The sequence below is a fragment of the Saccostrea echinata genome, unplaced genomic scaffold (genome assembly GCF_033153115.1).
Source record: "Saccostrea echinata isolate AGI-Se365-2 ecotype Australia unplaced genomic scaffold, CSIRO_AGI_Sech_v1 ptg000058l, whole genome shotgun sequence".
NCBI classification, from domain to species: Eukaryota; Metazoa; Mollusca; class Bivalvia; order Ostreida; family Ostreidae; genus Saccostrea; species Saccostrea echinata.
The window spans coordinates 5153885-5173948 of NW_026889807.1; the positions used below are offsets into that span (position 1 = coordinate 5153885).

At 32.8% G+C, this 20064-nt stretch overlaps 1 protein-coding gene across 1 annotated transcript in view; it reads left to right on the forward strand.

The window, feature by feature from the left end:
• Positions 1-372: 372 nt before the first annotated feature.
• LOC133174705 (centrosomal protein of 290 kDa-like) overlaps positions 373-20064 on the forward strand; it is a 63207-nt gene continuing 43515 nt past the window's right edge. The window contains exons 1-8 of the mRNA XM_061309786.1: positions 373-429; positions 2788-2967; positions 8389-8513; positions 8716-8927; positions 9174-9540; positions 9664-10025; positions 10331-10486; positions 11412-11551. Coding sequence (XP_061165770.1) covers positions 2848-2967; positions 8389-8513; positions 8716-8927; positions 9174-9540; positions 9664-10025; positions 10331-10486; positions 11412-11551 — 1482 coding nt within the window. The 5' untranslated portion in view covers positions 373-429; positions 2788-2847. The remainder of the gene's footprint in view (positions 430-2787; positions 2968-8388; positions 8514-8715; positions 8928-9173; positions 9541-9663; positions 10026-10330; positions 10487-11411; positions 11552-20064) is intronic.

The following is a 20064-nucleotide window of genomic DNA, read 5'->3' on the forward strand; positions in this document are numbered from 1 at the left end:
TAAAATCTTTGTACAAAGCAAAAAATAACACACACAAAATTACGCTTGTCAACAAAAAATAAAAAAAAGATTTTACATTTGTTTACGTTTGATATATGGCTAGTAACGCCTAGTACTACATGTGTGATTTAAATAAATAAGCCTAAAGGACAGTGCACACACACACACACACACAAAACAAAAAAAAACAAACTTCATTCATTTTTATTAAACAATGGTACCAAATAAAATCGGATTGTTCTTTTCTATTTTAAAATTTCTTTTTCATTTTTTTTATGACGAAATTACAAAATATACATACCATGAGCGGTAACTCCGTCTATTCATTTGAGATGTCTTTCCCCTAATTAGTCGTCACTTGCTTAACTTCCCTTTCAAGAATTATGGGATATGTTGTCAAATGGCGCTATCTTCGAAGGGATAAAGAATGTAAGCACACGTTTTCACTTTTCCTACATAGTTAATTACCTTTAAAAGAAAAATTAATGGAAGCCTTTTTGTCAGATTAAATGATAGATTTTGTAGAATATTTTTATTGCCAAGATTTTTCGAGCAGAAGCGACTGTTTGGGTTTCAACCGCGGCTCAGAAAACATGTCGGCACATGCTGAGAAGTTCCTGTTTTAGTCTGGGATTTAAATTCTTCACGTTGAAGCACGATTTGTTTTATGTATGACTTTTTGAAAAGGAGAGAGAGTCTTTCTTTCCACGAAATGATTATTGTCTGAATGGTAAGATTATTAGAGTCTGTGTAAATATTGCAAAATAAATTGCTGACAAGTTATGGTTTTGAGAGAGATCAGTCAGATTATTCAGCAGTCAGTGAAGTAAAATAAATTGGGGATGGGGGGGGGGGGTTGACTTGTACCAATATGTATGTTGATTGTATGTTGCATGGAGAGTGAAATTTGAAATTCCATACACAATAATAAAAAAAGGTTATCTTTTGATAGTATATTTCATAAATTACCAATGTTTACATCATGTTGATACCTAAACCAATGTAAACATGACATGATTATTTCAAAGTAATGGTCCTATGGTTTTACATTCAATTTGCTATTGACCAGATAATAACCTTTTTTCTACATTGGACAGGGTTGGAAACTCCCTAAAATTACAACTCGCAAATAATTGCGAGTACCAAGAAAGTGAACTCGCAATTTTATAAGACTACTCGCAATTTTCATACAAAGTTAAATTTATATAAATTAAATACATGTAACTTAAGGAAAAAGTAACTACTGTACAATACACAAAATACAGCTACAGTGTGACTTTTATTTAAATTACTGATTTAAATCAAAGGCATTGTGTTCTGTCATATTATATAATTTTGCTACAGTTTCAATGCAAAAAAAATCAACTCGCAAGTTTTTGCGAGTTACCTAATTTTTAACTCGCAATTGGGGAATTCTAACTCGCGTTTTGCAAGTTGTATATAGTGAATTTCGAACCCTGATTGGACATATTTATCTGCTTTGTTTGGAGTCCCTACATTAAAAATCTCTAGCTTTTATGTCATTGGTGGTGTATTCAGTTGGTGCTAGATCATGTTGATGGTCAGACAAAGGGTTTTGCTCTGTGAAAATCTATATTTACAAATTAATAAATTTTGCAAATAAACTCCGAAACGGGTGCACCAGAGTTCTTACTTACTCCTCTAAGAATACACTAGATACAAGATGATGTCCGTAAACTATATTCGGATTCCACTCGCATAGTAAGTATCGTACATTAAATTTAAAGTCTACTTTCATTTTCTGGAAACAGCCATGAAATAGCAAAATCGTAAGTATGGTGGTGGTTCAGGTTAATTGATCTAAGTTACTGGCAATTTTTAATGAAACTGACAACAAGCAAATGTTTGTTTATTTCATAAAACGTCATCACTGAATTATTCAATTAAAAAATGATTTGAATGATATGAAAGAAATAGTTGTGATAACCGATTAAAAAGGGAAATGTACAAATTATTTTCATCATTCACCAATCTTAATATTCTAGAACATCATATTGCATGATCTCGATTTTTAAACCGAAAACGAGGCGATTATAGGTGCATGAACATAAAAAAAAAGCTTTTTGTAAATGGTTATTGAAATAATGGTAAATCATTAATAACACTTTAAGTTGTAAATATATTTATATATCAAAAGACTATTTATTAGTAGGTTTTCCTAATAAATGTATTGTAAAACTTGCATATTTATCACTGAGAGCATAGTGGCAACGAACCCCAAGTACAATTTGAATAAATTTGCTTACATGAAAAGTGAAAATTAATGAATAAGGTATTGTTTTACAATTAAAAGCTGTTAAAATTTTGTGCTTTTATCAATACATTTCATTTTTTTTTTCTGAATACAGTCTTTTCTATCAAAAACTCGGCCTATTCATAGAGAGTTAAAAGCTAATGTTTTAAAAAAAATACAATTCATCATGGGGGGGGGGGGGGGGAATGTACATCTACTTCTTTTGTGATCCAAACTAAATGTGGGATTTTGACTTTCACACTTACAGGTGTCAGAAATGTTTCGACCAGTATTATCAATTTCATATGACTCTTGATTTTGTTTGTTTTTTCTGGTATTTGGTAACAAAAACCAAGGTGCATGCGGATGCTAAACATAGAAAACTTTGGAATGGCCTCAGCCTTCAAAAAAAAAAATTAAATAAAATTTTTCAGGTTTGTCAGGTGTCCCATGGCCATGAGCAAATTCAGGGTCCCAGATGTGAGGATACATTCCTATACTTTCTTTGTCTTAAAGATTTTTTTCATTTGCAGTTTGACATCAGCCATGTGACTGATGAAGCTCAAGGTCGTTGAGAGAGGTCAAGGTACAAGATGAGTACAGACCGAAGTGCATTGAATCCGGGTCTGAGTATGATGAACTTTGATGGCCTTGACCTTCAGAGTCAGCAGGAGAAGGAGCTTCAAAGGGAAAATGAACAGCAACAAAATGAGGTCAGTATCTGCATGGGGTCAAAAAGGACAGGAGTCGTTGGGTCATTGCATTTATATATTTCTTTCTTTTAAATTTATGAATTTGATTGTACATCTACTTGTTCATCCTTCTTTCTCTCTTCACCCTCCCCCTTGCAGTTTGATCATGGTTAATTTCAAATTATAAGGGTATTTAATAAAAGTGTGATTCTTAAGATCAAGCATGTATACTTGAGTGTACACATCAATACTGTATAGTTGTATTCTCCTGGGGGAAAATATAGTTTAGGTCTGAATATTACAGGGTAATATGAGATATGATGCTTATCACGACTTATTTTTCGCAGGTCTTATAAATATCTGAAGTTAATGAATAATATTCTCAAAGATTCAACGTGTTTCACTGTGGACAGATGTATGACCTTTTAGACCTGGATTTTCTAAAGCCTGTTTGACTTAAGTCTTAATTCCCTTGTCTTCTCAATGTCATTTTCTCTAAGATGTCCCAATCATAGAGTGATTATTGATGGAGATTGTTACCATAACAACATGATGCTAATTAATTGTTTCAATCAAAATGCTAGCTCCTAATCCTTTTTCCAGACTCTGTAAGAGATTGAAAATAATGCTCCAAGCAGTGAAGCTACGATCTAATGAAAGCAGTTGATGTATACTGAAATCAGAATTCATCCGATTCGAGAAAAGGGTATTAATGATTGTTTGATTGTTGATGTAATAGACACAGTCAGGTAGTTGTAGAGCAATTAAGATCTCAATGTAAAAGTCTGTTTTGAACTTTGCAGAATACATCTTTCTCACCGCATTTTAAAAAAAATAATATGGAATATATATAACTTCAACATTTTCTGTTTGGAAATCATGATATATGGAAAACATGTGATCATGTTGGATTTGTTAAATATTTTTCCTTGGAACCTATCAGAAAATGTTTTTCCATAGGGAAGTGTGATATGAAAAAATTGAAATTTGTTGAGGTTTTTTCCCAATTCCCTGACAGAATAATTCAGGATTATATTTTGAATTGAACTCTACTTATGTTTTGGATTTTATTCAAATTCAATTGTTTGTTGGTTGCCATGGAATTCCATGATGTTCAGTTTGGCACTGGAAAGGGAAACATTGAGCACTGTGTTAAATGATCTGAATAAGAGGTCAGATTTGTGTACATGTCAAGGTTATCTTCAGGTCAAAGTTCACCCTGCTGTGTATGATGATATAAGAGATCTGTATGTGCTTTTGTTACAGGTAGAGAAAAGTGTCAAAATTGGACACAATATTGTTTAAGACACCAGACATCAACAGTTAATGATACAGACCCTAAAACGTGCTACTACACCACTTGCACGGTTCGGTTCGCTTTGTGTACGGTACGGTACGCTTCTTGCATGGAACGGTACGCTTTGTGAACGGTATGGTTCGCTTTGTGCATGGTACGGTACGCTTCTTGCACGGAACGGTTCGTTTTGTGAACGGTACACTTTGGTTAACGGTATGTAAATTAAGTGGGCGGAGCCTGTATGCTTTAGTTTATGATTGGCTACTTCATAAAGTCGTTTATTTCTGTATTATAATCTCTTTATTTTATATAAATGGAAGGACGGTATCGCAAGCATTTTTAATAAGTTGTTTTTAAGTCAAAGCTGTTATAAATATTTCCTTTTTACAGCTGTATTTTCGTTATTACATGTAACTTGTCGTCTTATTAATTAACTGTATCTTTTTTTATTTACTTTCTGTATGAACTACTTTCAATTTTTAAAATAAAATAATTTAAGCTGTCTATTTATTATCATTTTGTACAACATCGCCTTATGGTTCAATAACTTTGAAATAAATTGAACATATCAACAAGCACTGCATAACAAGGATGAAAAAATATATTATGGTTGTGTCGCCATAAAGGCCTTTCTGTAATTTTTTTTTAAGAATAAGCATACATATTTTTTTTTCTTTTAATTTTCCTAATTGAATACAAGTATTAGTTTAAATATTCACTTATCACACTTTTATACAAATGAGTTTGATTTTATAAATCCCTCATGCTTTCATTTCGTCTACCATTCTTTTTACGTTTTTGTCGCTGTTGCTTCATTAAAAAAAAACAAACAAACAAACAAATTTTCTCTTGACCGAATGATCAAACAAACAATTAAAAAATAAGTTATTATTTTCATATTTATTTGCGAGGAATTTTATTTTTTTTTTTTTACACAGATTGCTTAGGCTCACTAGGAAAAAAACATTGAAAAGTAATCGGTAGAAGTGCACACAATTAGTGCAAAATATTACTTAATTTTTGTGCGCATAATTGTTTTCCTTTACACAATGTATAAATGTATATAATATATATATTGACTGCAAAGAAAGATTTCCGAAATAAATAATATGTCAAAATGTTAGAAATAGTCCGTTTTCAATTACCTAGAAAATAAATAATATGCAGCCATGTATGTCCTCAAAAACTTTGAAAATGAATAATTTGCCCATGCCGGGTGCTAACCCCCCCCCCCCCCCCCCCCGCCCTTGTTTCCTTGTCAAACCCAAACTTTTTTTATTAAAGATCTAGAAAAAAAGCTGACTGCACATGAAATTCTACTTACCTGCTGATTAAAACTGGTTCATTGTTGTAGACTTACTGTATAAGACAGCAAACTGTTGATACACATGTGAATGTAGGCATATCTAGACAAACGGGATTAGATACGGTTCAATATACACAGTTTAAGTTTTTATCTGTGCACGTGTGATGACAATACTTGATCGAGATTTTCAAATGTTTTAGAGTAAATAACGACAACATAGAAAGATGTCAGTCTAGATAACAAGACCATGGCAAGAAATGTACAGTGTTTCTTAAAAAAAAAAAAAATTGGATGAACATGCATGCACGGACTAAGCATTAAAAAAAAAAAAAGATTAAGCTGGGCTTTACAGGCCCGTAGGAAGCAATTTCAGTTTGGGGGGGGCACAGCCAAACATTTTTCAGTTGACAGTTGAGGGGGCACTACCAAAAATTTTCTGACAAGCAAAAAAAAAAAAAAAAAAAAAAAGGTCGTCAACTACCAAATATTCCTTGACAAGCAAAAAAAAAAAAAGGGTCATCAGGCGGTTTTATTGAGGGGGCACATGCTTATAGTATCTATGTTTACTATAGTAATCTATATATCGGCAAAATTATTGGGGGGGCATAGCCCCCCCGTGCCCCCCCGGTTCCTACGGCCATGCTTTATGTGTAAATTCCAGGTAAAATATTTTACCTGCAGGTTTCAGTGAATGAAGCAAATAAATAAAAATTAATTCTGAAATATATCCATTTTTTTTTTTTTTTTTTTTTTTTTTTTTGATTACGTGTATTAAACTGAAAATTCCATGCGAAAATGTGGCGATTGAACATTTTGACATTATGTTATATTGGCAATAACATCTTAGGTTGGTCAGAAGAGTGCAAACCAACACACGTTATTTATAGGCCTTTTTTTTCCCTAGTGATTGAGAGGCGTTTACATTTGAACATGTCCGGTTTCAAATTGACAATTCAGTTCTTGGTTTTTTTTATTTTTTTTTCCTGCTAAATCTGTAATCATTTCTCCCTAAAACTATTACTTACATGAATAAAAAATGAAACTAAGGGCTTGATTTCGGAAAATAGCATAGAATCCTAATACATTTTTCAATTTGTCTTGGTTTCCGAGAACGTTCAAAGAGACAAGAATAGGGTAAATAAAAGCTATAGAAATAAATGATAAAGTACTTAATTCACTTTTATTTATTATAAATTGTACACGAAAATATCACGATGCTGCATTTGATATGAAAAAAAAAAGTCAGTCAAGCATAACCTGATCATGCATAGTGAATAAGGAATCCCCTCACACTCTGTCGAGTTGTTTTGAAGTTGTTACTAGTTTTGGGTAGTTTCCTTATAATCAACAGATGTAAGTCCAGATGCACGGTACTAAATAATAATATTTTGAATTTCTAAGGTTATTTTCCATCCTTCTTTAACGGGCGCTGCGTCTAAAGAAATAAAAAAAAATACTTACTGTAATTGGTCATTGTAAGATCGGCGCGTGGCTTGCATAATTATTTCAAAAATTATTCATGAACGGTACGGTTCGCTTGTGCACGGTACGGTAGGCTTCTTGAACAGTATGGTTCGTTTTGTGTACAGTACGGTTCGCTTTGTGCACGGTACGGTACGCTTCTTGCACGGTACGGTACGCTTCTTGCACGGAACGGTACGGTTCGTTTCTGAGGTGTAGTAGCATGTTTTACGGTCTGTAATTTACATTCCATAAAAGTAGGGCTGTCACGGTTCCAAAATTTTTCGGGTTGGGTTGGTTCTGTAATTTTTCGGTTCGGTTTCGGGTTTTCCGGGTCGGGTATTGACATCTATTTTAAACCTTAATTTCATGAATTTATCTTGAAAAATCTTTATTTGTTACATTAAATTTACATTGAAAACAAGTCTTAACCATGCGAACGTCTAGACATCGGTGACTTGGCCTACTATTACTGTATATACTCGCCTATAAGTCGGTTTTTTGGGAGTTAAATTTTGGTCCAAAACTTTATGTCCGACTTATAGGCGAGTCATAGAAAGATTGGTATTTTTCTTGACAGCAAAATGTAGTATTCTATAAACATTTCCAAGGATTATCGTTGAACAAAGTCTGGATATATTATATCATTTGTGTACTCTAAAATTATACATAAAGTACAAGTATTTACATATTTTAATAACTTTATTTTTATCTTAAGTGCAATTAGTCTTTTTCTTGATGATTTAAAATTAAATATCTGCGTCATTTCTAAAAACATTAATCGAAACCAGGTTAAGACAGTAGAGCATTCATTTGAAATTGTCAACTGATTCTTGCAAAAAGTTGCACCGACTTATAAGCGGGTCAATGGCCAATTCCTCCAAAATAACCTCAAAAAATACAACCGACTTATAGGCGGACCGACTTATAGGCGAGTATATACGGTAGCCACAACCTGACCATTCCTGCTCGTTTTGATAATTGTCTAATACTTCCGTGACACGTGTTTTGTCATTGGAATGAAGTAGATTTCAGTTGTGATGTTTATTTATCACTGTTATCGTCATCATTCCTTTGATTTCGACGCCATTTTTTGTATTGAACAGACTCTAATATATAAACCAGACCCGAACCGAAATCCAGAAAAATGGAACCGGAACCGAACCGAACAACTTGGACCGTGGTTCTCGGTTATTTCGGGTACTCGTGACAGCCCTACATAAAAGCTATAATTCATACCTGTGTCATACTGTTTTATAATTAAATCTTAACATGGACACAGAATAAATTTTTCTGTAAAAATAGATTATAAAATATACACAAACAAAATATCATAAAAAATAAACAAAATGATATATTCTGATGTATACATTTATAGCTGAAAGCTTTGCTGAAGGATGCATTTGATGATTTAATTGATGAAGATGATGAGTTTTCTGTGACATCTGATGAGGGTGGAGACTCACGGAATCAAAGCCTCCATTTCAGATCTAAGGAAGATACGTAAGATTTTACTACTTTTTGATTTGATTGACTGTAAAATTTGCTGAAGAAACAAAAAAAAAAAAAAATAAATGGTTGACAAAATTATTTTTATGTAAACTATTTGAATTGAAAATAGAAATTGAAGAAAAAAGACCTATTGCTTATTATATTAAATGCAGGAAACTGACCATTTGACCTAATTCTGACTTTATTCTTGCAGGGAACCCATTGTGGAGGAGGATGAAGAGCCTTCTGGAATGGTGTTTCCCAGGGAAGGATGGAACAGAAGAACATTTCCCCTCCCCACCTCCACCCCTCTTGGGGGCCTCCCAACAATAGCACAGAGTCCATATGGCTCAATGTCTTCACTGAGACAATCTCAAGAGAGCCTTAGGGCATCTCAAGAGCTGCTGAGATCATCTCAAGAGGGAAGTACGTATTATTAAATCTCTCTGTAATCAGAGTATCAATACTTGCACTTAGCTTTATGTAAATTTACTGAGATAAAAGTCCTGCAGAGATTGGACTCCTATCCCCCTGTTTAAATTAGAATTTATATTTATGACAATTCAAAATTTTATTGATTTCATTACAAAATATTGTAGTGTTTGTTGAATTATTACCTACCCATAGTTTGAAATAAGTTATGTATCCATATCAATTTTATTTTATAAACAGTTTTGAGAAGATCCCATGAAGGTTTGTTAGAGAGTGATGGTTACCATAGTAACAGTGAACAAAGCAGCACCAAATCATCCAATCATCATCATCGACCTCAACGACATCATCACCATCAGTTTCACCAGGTTCCTGATTGGTCCAATCAAAATGTGTTCTCACACCAGGGTCAGCCAAATGTTTACGATCCCTCTCATCATGGTAACACATACATACCACATCATGTGACTTCGGAGGATCATTTTAGGTATGGGAAAATTCCAGAGAGACAAGAAGCAGAGGGAGGGGCAGATGAACACTCAGATGTTGGGGGTTTGCCTGGGCATTACCATTATCATCATCTTCATCATTACATTGGCTATTACAGGTAAATATTTATACATTTACGATTCTTTTGAACTTCATTTAACCTTTTAGTATATTTTTCTGTATTCTTTTATGAACTGTTGAATAATGTTTTAGAGAACACTGATTTGAATTTTAATTATAGTGACAGACAGGATGAAGAGGAACATCCAAGGACAGACAATCCATACAAGCCATACTCAGACACACCCCATTCTCAAGGATACCAACACACTTTACAGTCAGACCAAGGTTATGTCACAAATTCTACCTCAGTTTCACATGGGCATCCTGTTCATGCTACCCCAGTCTCAACAGGGTATCCTGTTCATTCTTCACAAGAATATCCAGTTCATGACAATGCCCCAGAAAAAGATTTCAAAGGAGAATACCAGGTTACTTACAAACGTAGAGAAGACCGAGAAGAAAGTGAAAGTGAAGAGGAGGTGCCAGAGGTCAAGGAGAAAAGACCAAAACTTGAAGAGGGACATGAAAGTTCTGGAACAGGTTAGATTTTATTTTTCTGCACTTAATTTCTTATGGGAATCTTATCCAGATAACAGGTGTATAAAAAAAAATCAGCAAATTTATTGGGTCTCAATAGCCCATTGGTTAGAGTGCTGGCACAGGACATGAGAGGCCCTTGTTTTGAATCCTGATGGAGGCTTTATTTTTCACAACCTGTGACAGGAATATTTTCCTCTTTGATAAAATTGAAAACTTCTTAAATCCAAAAATAAATGAGGGATACAAGAAGTTCCGCAATAATCCATTCACATCGATATTATTTAGTTTTTATGCACATTTTCTAGCTGGGGCTTTTGACAACAGACAGTTTGCCCAGCTTCAGATCCTATACAAAGCCAGAGGAAACAAACTGGAGGAAATCACCCGAGACTTTGAGCAGTACAAGCAGGAGACAAGCAGGGAGATCCGCATATATAAACATCAAATTTCATTGGCCAAAGGTAAATTCACCAAATCTCAATGGCTGAACCAGTATTGACACTAAACAACATGATATAATTATGGACTGTTAAATAAGAAGATAGACATCACAAATTATCAGGCCTGAGTAGGGTTGTCACCCAAGGGTGCTTGCATGTACACATATGCAGAAACATATACATGTAGTTTTAATCTGTTCCAGTAATGTGCGTATAAAGAAGGTATTATTCTGAAGGATAATAATATATCTTCCAGAATGATATCATGGAAAATATTCACTGAATTTACCCTTAATTTGTTACATTTATCATTTAAAAAAGATAAACATGTAGTATGTTATAATAATCAATAGTTCAAAATACCAAAAGATTCATTTTTCAATGAAAAAGAAAGGGAATTAAAAGTCATAGTATGAATTTTTCTTTCTATTTAGAACATGTAGAAAGAAATTCATTATGAAATACCAAAACAATTTGTGGGCAAGAGAGGTAACTCTTAAGAAAAGCATATGGAATTAATGTAAACTTGCTCACAGTACAGTACATTAAATGTAATGACTTAACTATTAACTACAGTGAATAAAACTTCTACTGTATCACAGAAAAAAAAAACAAACAAAGCAAACAAAAACGCATGTTTAGAAATATAAATTAAAACCAAAACATACACCATCACCACCATTTTTTTTTTTCTGAAAAGATATTTTGTATATATCGAAAAACTTGAGCTCTGAAGACATATAAACTACATGTATAGTCAATTATTACACAATTAAAAATTCTGACCTGTTATAATTTATGAATTAATAAGATGAAATACGGAGATAAGACCGTCATTGGAAACCTATGGTCAATTTTGCATATTCTTATTTACCTCAGTAAATGTATGCAAGATTGAGGTCTTTGACACACGTATGAGCATTATTAATAAGTGTCTCTTATCTAGGTGAGAAGGAGGGAACATCCACCAGTCTCAAACAATGCCAGGATCTTCTAGTGGAGGCAAAGACAGAGAATGCCCAGCTAAAGGGGAAACTCCAGGCCACAGAGAGTCAGGTGGAGGCCCTACAACGGGGGAAGGAGGAGGTTAGTTGTGAATGGATTATGGAATTATCCTGTGGATGGCTTTCTTCCTCAAAAGGCTGACTACTGAATTCTATTTTGTTGAAATTTCTCCCTTTCTTTTTTTTTTTTTTTTCATTCTTTGGCCTTTGAAAAATGGTTTCTGTTGTTAGGACAGCAGTACTTCTAAGGCATTTTATATCATATTTAACAGAACCTAAATAAAATCAAGCAAATTTCCCATGTAAAATTCCCAAAGAAATATGGTTATAGTATAATAAAAAAAAGACAAAATGCAAAACAAAAATATGTATGTAAGTTAACATCTTGAACATGGAAGGGCATGGAGATTAGAACAACAGAATATTCATCCATTTAAGGTCAAGATGTAGTAAATGATTTTAGACTGCATTTTTTATGCTAGATCCATTATGACGTCATAATCAAATTAAACTTTCTTTTTTCCCGTACTTTACAGCTGTAATAGAATTATGTAGAAAATAAAGTATTTTCCTGGAATTCAATTTGAAATCATGTGAAAAGTAATCCCGAAACCTATATTCAATTTAATATTATTTTAAAGAAGAGGCTAAGAACATACAAATTACCATTTTCTGAGAGACTGTAGGCAATCTGGATTCATTTAATTTATCTGATATGGAAAAAAAACTCCCCATATTCATGACTGATTTTCTTAATTTTTCAATGAAATTGACAGTTTATAAAATATGATTTTTCATCTTGTTTACCTACAAATTATGCCCCGAAACACCTTATTTGACCAAGCTATACTTATAAAGCTTCATTAAAGGGATTTATTTCTCAAATTTGAGAAATCTGTAGGCTCCTTTTATTTACTAGATCTTGACCTTAAATAATCAAAGTTATTACTGGTATTCATAATAAAGTTAGGAAAAAGGACTTTTTAAACACGTTTTTTTGTATACATGTATAAGATACATGTACATGTATGAACATTTGAGTTACAGAAGTTGCTAGGGCTAGGGCTAGGTATGGTGGCATTCAATAGAAAAAAAGATAATATCTGTATACCAGAGATGAAATTGTTGATGCAAAAGCATTAAAGATGCACAAAAACAAAATATTGATGAAAAAAAAAAAACAAACTTAAGTAATAAAAGAAAACAAGAAATAAATAAATGAACAATTGATAGAATATAAATTTAAAGTGGTAGGTGAACATTTTTTTCATATTTTATAATTGTAAAATACAAATTAAACTACAAAACAAGAAATTTGCATTATAGTGAACTTAGAATGCCCCCAATTATCATTGAAAATACCGAAATGCTTAATTTTCTAGGGCTTCTTGACCTGGGCCCCCTAGGAGGGTTTCTCTCCACTCTGACAGGGGGTCTGCAACCCCCAGACCCCCTGCTAAATTTCAACCTTTTTCAGTTATATACACTTTGATCTGTGGTACACAATGCTTTTAAGGCCATAAAAATTTAATATTTTCTCAGGCCAAAAATGTCAAAATTCAATGCGGCAGGCAAGTTTTTTTTTTTTTGTTTTTGTTTTTTTTTTTGGAAGCAGGTGTTATACCTTTTTTTTTTTCAAATAAGTTGTTCAACAAAATGATGATATCAACTGATTCTTACTTTTTTTTGTTCTCTTACATTAATTATAATTTTTATTCAACTTTAAATAATGTTATTCCAACAAATTTAATTTATAAAATACCATATTAACAAGAAATATATTGTGTATATAATAAAAACATATATCTATTAGCATTAATGAAAAGGGGAATAACTCCATTTTCTTTTTCAACATGGAAAAATAGAAAATTGAGTTATTTCCCTTTTTAGTTTGTCATTAAAAATTGCAGATCTTTTTACTCTTACGATTTTGCTGTATTTTGTACGGATTTTGAGTCTAAAATGTGCCTCACGTTTTGCTATAATCGAAAATCCGTTCATTTGGATTTCAGCAGTTAAGTTTTCATTATGATCTGTCTCAGTTTGACGCTTTTTATCGCTAAAAAAAAGAGAAAGATTTCAAAAATTTAGGTGATGTCCAGGTGCCGAAATGCGATGGTTTAAAAAAAAATGACATAAACCCCTCGAAAGACTGCAAGGTATGATTTTTTCTTTGTTATTAAACCATGTTTTGGTAATCAGAAATGTAGTTGTTCTCTAGTAATATATGTAAATTTGATGGAATATGAAATCTTACGGGCAAATGCCAAACCTCACTGACAAATCTAATAAAAAATACTGAGAGACAACAATATGAGTAAACAGGTCTGAAATTGATCAATGGAGCAGTGTTTGACCTGATGCGGCAGTGCCTGAGAAACAGTCTATTTTTCTGAAGATTTCTTACACTAATTTCGAATTTTGCAAAAACAAAAATGATAATGAATTAATTAAAGGTCCCTCTAAAACCTTTACAGAAATAATGAATAATAAAGGTCTATTATAGAGGTGCATGTAGTACATGTATTTACTACTTGGAATGGTTGAATTCTCAATTGCTGACATAGTTCTCCATAACTGAGGATTTTTTTTTTCCACATAGTAAAACCAAGCAGAGTCAAGGCAAACATGAAGATGTTATGTTTTTTTTTTTTTCATCGAACATTCATAATGTCCATCACTCCAGATATTTGATGATTTGAATTTTTCCAGTGAGTAAGTCTCCTAAAACAAGATTGTGGTCAGCATCAATACTTAGTCCTCCATAAATATATTTATTTTCTATGTAACGGACAAAATTGCCATCACTGTCAATGATATGGATGATGTTGTTAATGTTGTCAGACATCAGTATTTGAGCATTGGCATCAGCAACAATTTTAGATGGTTTAAATTCTTCGTATTTTGATTGTTTGGAGATATTGCCCAGATACCTGAATCGTAATCCCCCAGATGAATCAATCACAACAACTGCTCGTTCAACATAATCAGCAACACAGATATCTCTATTGCCATTCTCAGTCAGGGGAAGTGTATTTAAATGACCAGTAGAAAACAAAGGTTGTCCCTGACTGTCATACATGATCGTCTGTATCTCTGTTGTTCCAGAGTACCTCACCACTCTACTCTGTGTCTTATCTATGGAACGCATGCTCACCAGTAAATCTCCATTTTCTGTATAACATAGACCAACAGGAATCCAGCCGGGAATACTAAATAATACTCTCACATTGTCCTTGTATATGTAAATGTTAGTTTTTTTATGTGAAAAGGTACTTAAAGAAAACACTGGCTCCATTTGTAAATTAGTGGTCAACACCCGCACATTATCATTTGTATGAATTGTTTTTAGAATTGAACCATCCCTGTCGATTTCTTTGATTGTGCTATCATCTCCACTGATCAAGATCTTATCACTCCCTACACACTGTAGTTGCCACAGCAAGTGATCATCTCCATAAGGACTTTGTATAGTGCCTAGTACCACAGGGTTATCAATCATTTTCATCATTACAGGCATTTTCTTCGGATCATCACCTGTCTTCAGTAAACCAAACATGGCAACAATTTGGTCTTGTTTAATAATACCAGGGAGTAACCGTGGACAAGATATTCTTGGAAATTCTGGGCCTTTTAGGAAATCCACATTTCTTGACTGATATCTTAATATGGCTGTGGCATCACTGCCTCTAAGGATATCTTTGTTCTGAAGAACAATTTGATTGAGTTGTTTTTCAGCCTTTTCTGCCAAAGACTGGCTTCCTTTGTTCTTTCTTACAGCTTCTTTCCTCTGTTTAGTGATTTCATCTGTGAGTTGAAGGCCCACTTCACGTACAGCTCTGCAGATTTCATCCTCTTGCTCTTTTATGTCAGAGAGAACTTTGTAAAACTCTGCAGTGGTTGTAGTTAGGTTATTTTTTCTGTATCTTGGAAGAATGGTATTTTCCAGTTCTTTTGTATCGGCTATAATTTGCTGTTTCTGTTTTTGAAGAATATCATCAATGTGTGTAAATTCATGCTTTTTGTGTGAACCCATCACACACTGAAGACATATTGGTATTTCACATTCATGGCAATATGTCTCACATCGGTTTTTCTTATGATGTGAGCATATTGGAAGAACAACTGTATTTTCTTTTCTTGAAGAGTATCCAACAACTTCATGTTCCCTTGATTTGTCAGCCATGTGTTTTGGTATGCATGAGAGGCAGAGGTCAACATGGCAAAGATTACAGTGGTGTTCCACAGGGTTGGAACACATATGACAGCGAATGACATCTTGTCCCTGGGCAGTACCCATTTTTATTGTAAACTGTAACAAGAAAAAAAATCATCTCAGCTAACCTAGGCCAAAAAAAATATATATATATATATATACTGTATATACTCGCCTATAAGTCAGTTTTTGGGGAGTTAAACTTTGGTCCAATACTCTTTATCCGACTTATACGCGAGTTATAAAAAGATTGGTATTTTAACTGGTCAATCCCTCTAATAAAAGCTTAAAAAATACAACCACTTTATAGGCAGACCAACTTATAGGCAAGTATATACGGTATATTGTAATCATTTTTAAATATATGATTTTGATTTAATATATATATATATGCTTGTATGCATTTATATGTGAATATTATAATATCAAGATGCTCATTGAATTATATTTTTAAATCTGTAAATAGGATAAGACTTTAAAACTTACAGTTTTACACACAAAAAACTAATAAGTAAAAAGAGATATACAAACGAAATTTTAAAAAGAAATTCTGAATCAGAATTTTTACCTCACATTGACAAAATTTATATAATTAAGAAATATGCCAATGCCCCACCCCGTCCTTTCCCTAGTTAAAGTAAGACCAAAGTAGACCAAACCTGGATAATGCTTCTGAGGATACATTTTCTGAATTAATGAGCAGATTAGATTTATTGGAGGAGGTCAGTTTTAGGGTTGGGACAGTAAGCTGAAATATTGATTTTGTTTGGGGCTGATAGACATATCAATAAGTTGCAGAAATATTAATGGAGAAAACAAGATATCAGACTTGATGTTTTATTTTTAGCTAACCTGATCCAAATGCTCAAAAATGAGCTTCTCTGATCAAAGTTTGTCCACCATTTGTAGTCATTGTAGTTATCATTATTGTCATAAATTTTAAAAAATTCATTTTCTTCTGCAGAACTACTGGGTTAAATTCAACTAAACTTGGCACAAAGTATCCTAAACTTGGGTGAAAGGGATTCAAATTTGTTTAAATGAATAACCATGCCCACTCTCTAGGGGAGATAATTAAGAATAAGTTAAAAATTAATGATTATTACATCAATTTAAAATCTTTTTCTCAACATGCTCAAGAACCTCTGACATAAAAAGATGACACTAAAATAATTATGATAACTTCATAACATATAGAGTTGATTTAATTTTGTTAAAAATCATGACCCACAGGGGAAGGATAGGGCCATGACATGTGATTAATAAAGATTTACATAGTAATATAAATAAGGAAAAAAAATATATATATATTATATATATTTGAGTAAGAGCTTAACCATGAATAGTCATATTTTAATTAATATATGGAAATATTCTCAGGTATAATACATCTGATTCAGGTTTGTTTAAATTATGACCCCTTGGGGTAGTTAGGGCCACAATGGACAATCAAAATGTAACATACTACGAACATGTAGGAAAAATCTTTTAAAACCTTCTTCTTAATTAAGAACAGCAAAGCCTTGATTACTAATTGTCATATTTATATAGAAGCATCCTAGGGCTGGGACTTTATATCGAGATATCGATAATTTATATTAATTCAATGTGAGGATGATACGCATATTGATACTTATGCAGAAATATCGAAATATCGTCAAAAAAATTCTGACTTATGTTTTTCTTTGTTTACCTAACATTTTGGGTTAAATATATAAAATAGATATGCTAAATATAAATATGAAATACATAATGATTAATACCACTTGTGAAAAATGATTTTGTTTTACAACAGATATACAGCTTCTTTGAATAAATTATTCTTGCTTGTGAAGAAATGTTTCGTTCATTTCAATAAAAAAAAAAAAATATAACCAATTCAACATATCGTGATACATATCGTATTGTGGCTTAAATATCGTGATAGGTATCGATATAGAAAAAGTTGTATCGTCCCAGCCCTAAAGCATCCACAGGTAGTGTAGATTCAAATTTGTGCAAATCATGACATCTGGGGGAAGGGAGAGGCCACAATGGGCAAACATTTTACATAGGAACATAACAGAAAAAAATCTTCTTCTCAAGAACAGCAAAGCCATGATTAGTTGTATTAATTTATGAACTTGTCAGCATCTTCAGGTATTGTAGATTCAAGTTTGTTCAAGTCATGATCCCTGGGGATACAGTGGTGCCACAATATGTGATCTAAGTTTTACTTCAGAATATATAGGGATAAAAATTTGATGATGATGAGAAGGGTGATTAGTGACTTGGGTAAGTGTTGTGGCTCATGGACCTCTTGTTTCATGGATGTGTCCAGATTTTCTGAGGTATGTCCAGTGTACAATGTTTTATTGATATTGTCGTCATCACTGTATATATAGTCTTCGACAAATCCCGGGAGTCCGAAGCCCGGGACCTGGTAAAATTGGAAGGGGGCATGTGAAAATTGCATACTTACAAGCCCGAAGGGCATGTAAATTCTGAGGCCTAAGCCTCCGTATTATCAAATTAAATAATACTAATAACATAAAATGTACTTAAAAGTCTGATTTTTCATCTAAAGTTGAGCACCAAATAAAATTTTAAAGATAGTTTATTCTACCGTGATTTCCAAGGAACTCTTTTGCAAAGGAGACACAAAAAGTATACACGTTGAAAATAATACGTGACTTCCAAGGAACTCTTTTGCAAAGGAGACAGGTTGAAAACAATATTAATGGCGAGACAATAGATCGATAAAAATGGATTTCAGATCATTTCCTTGGCATGAAAAGGCAAATAAGAATGAAATTACTTGTTAATTTAAAAATTCTGGGCATGTAAATATTTGTTCGGGCTAGCATAATAAGTGGTTAAACCTGCCCAAAGGGCATGTACTGAAAAAAAGATTTGGCCAAGACTGATATATACCTCTAAATTCATAACAAACATTTACACATTGCTCCTCATTCATCTAGCATACTTAACTATAACAACATCCCAATTTTGGATGACATCAAGTCGACATCGTGTCAACATTTCACTCTCTTATTCTGATTACTTTGTCAATATAGCAATGTTGGACAATATCTTTGTTTATCTCTTTGCAATATTAAATGACATCGAGTGCATTCTTTTTTATTGTTAACATCGTTCACATCATCGACATCGCAGTGTGTGACGATATCAAGTCAACATTGCTTCAATGTTGCATTCTGTTTTGTTGTTTACATAGTTCACATTGTCATTATCATAACATTGGATGATGTACACTAGATAACATATCAACATTGTCTACATGTAATGTAGAAATAATAACAATGTAGACTATGTAAACTCGATATTGCATCAATATTGTCAATATTGCAATGTCGATGATGTCAAAATAGTGAATGGAAATAATGTAGATGCATGCAGATGTAATCACGATATCGTATCAACATTGTCGACATATAACTATAGGAATAGTTATGAAAAATAATGTCAGTTTAATATTTTATATTTGAAGATACTGAAAATTTGAAATGTTGTAAAGCATTTAATTTTTGTTACTTTTAACATGTTTAACCTCTACGAGACACAAACATGACAAATAATTGCTATATATCTCGTATAAAATGAGCATGTTTTGGATGCACAGAATTCAAAGAACCACTTTTTCAGGATTTTTCCCCATCTTTAGGGGTGTGCGCTATTAATACATGGGTATTATGCATGAGTTTCAGACTTCATGGTAGAAATATGCTAATGCTGCAGTGTAATTTTTATAGATTAGTTTACAAATTTCACCTACCTTTTAAATAATTTTGCAGTAATCAAGGCACAAATAAAGTAACAGATAAATACTTGTCCTTATTATTTCTTGTCAAATCTCTCAAAAAATCAACAAATGGTACATTTTCATTGCACACTTTAAAGAACTTCCTTAATCATGTTAATCAGTGGTAAACAGTTTGGTATCTAAGGTGTACTGATAAGATGATTTAAATTTACAAAGCCATTTGAAAAATGTAGTCTTTGTTTTATAGTTTACACCACATATTGATGTAAATAATTCAGATTTAGATACATGAGATATGGAGATTACAAACAATATTCAAGCTCAAAGTCCATTTAAGCAATACAAATCAGGAGCAGAACAAACATGAATCTCCAAAAAACATCAGAGGCAGGATCAGGTGCTATGGAGGAGTAAGCATCCCTTGTTGATAGAAATTTGGCTTTTGTTTATTCTGCTGTATTTCGTCATGTACAAATCAGGCCAATTTGAGAAAAGATTGTTCCATTTAACCTGAAAAACTTTTTATAAACTTCCCTCACAGCTTGTAATCCTCACACATATATAACAAATTGCAGAGGGGATAAAGATCGCTAATGAGCATATGTATTAAAGTTGG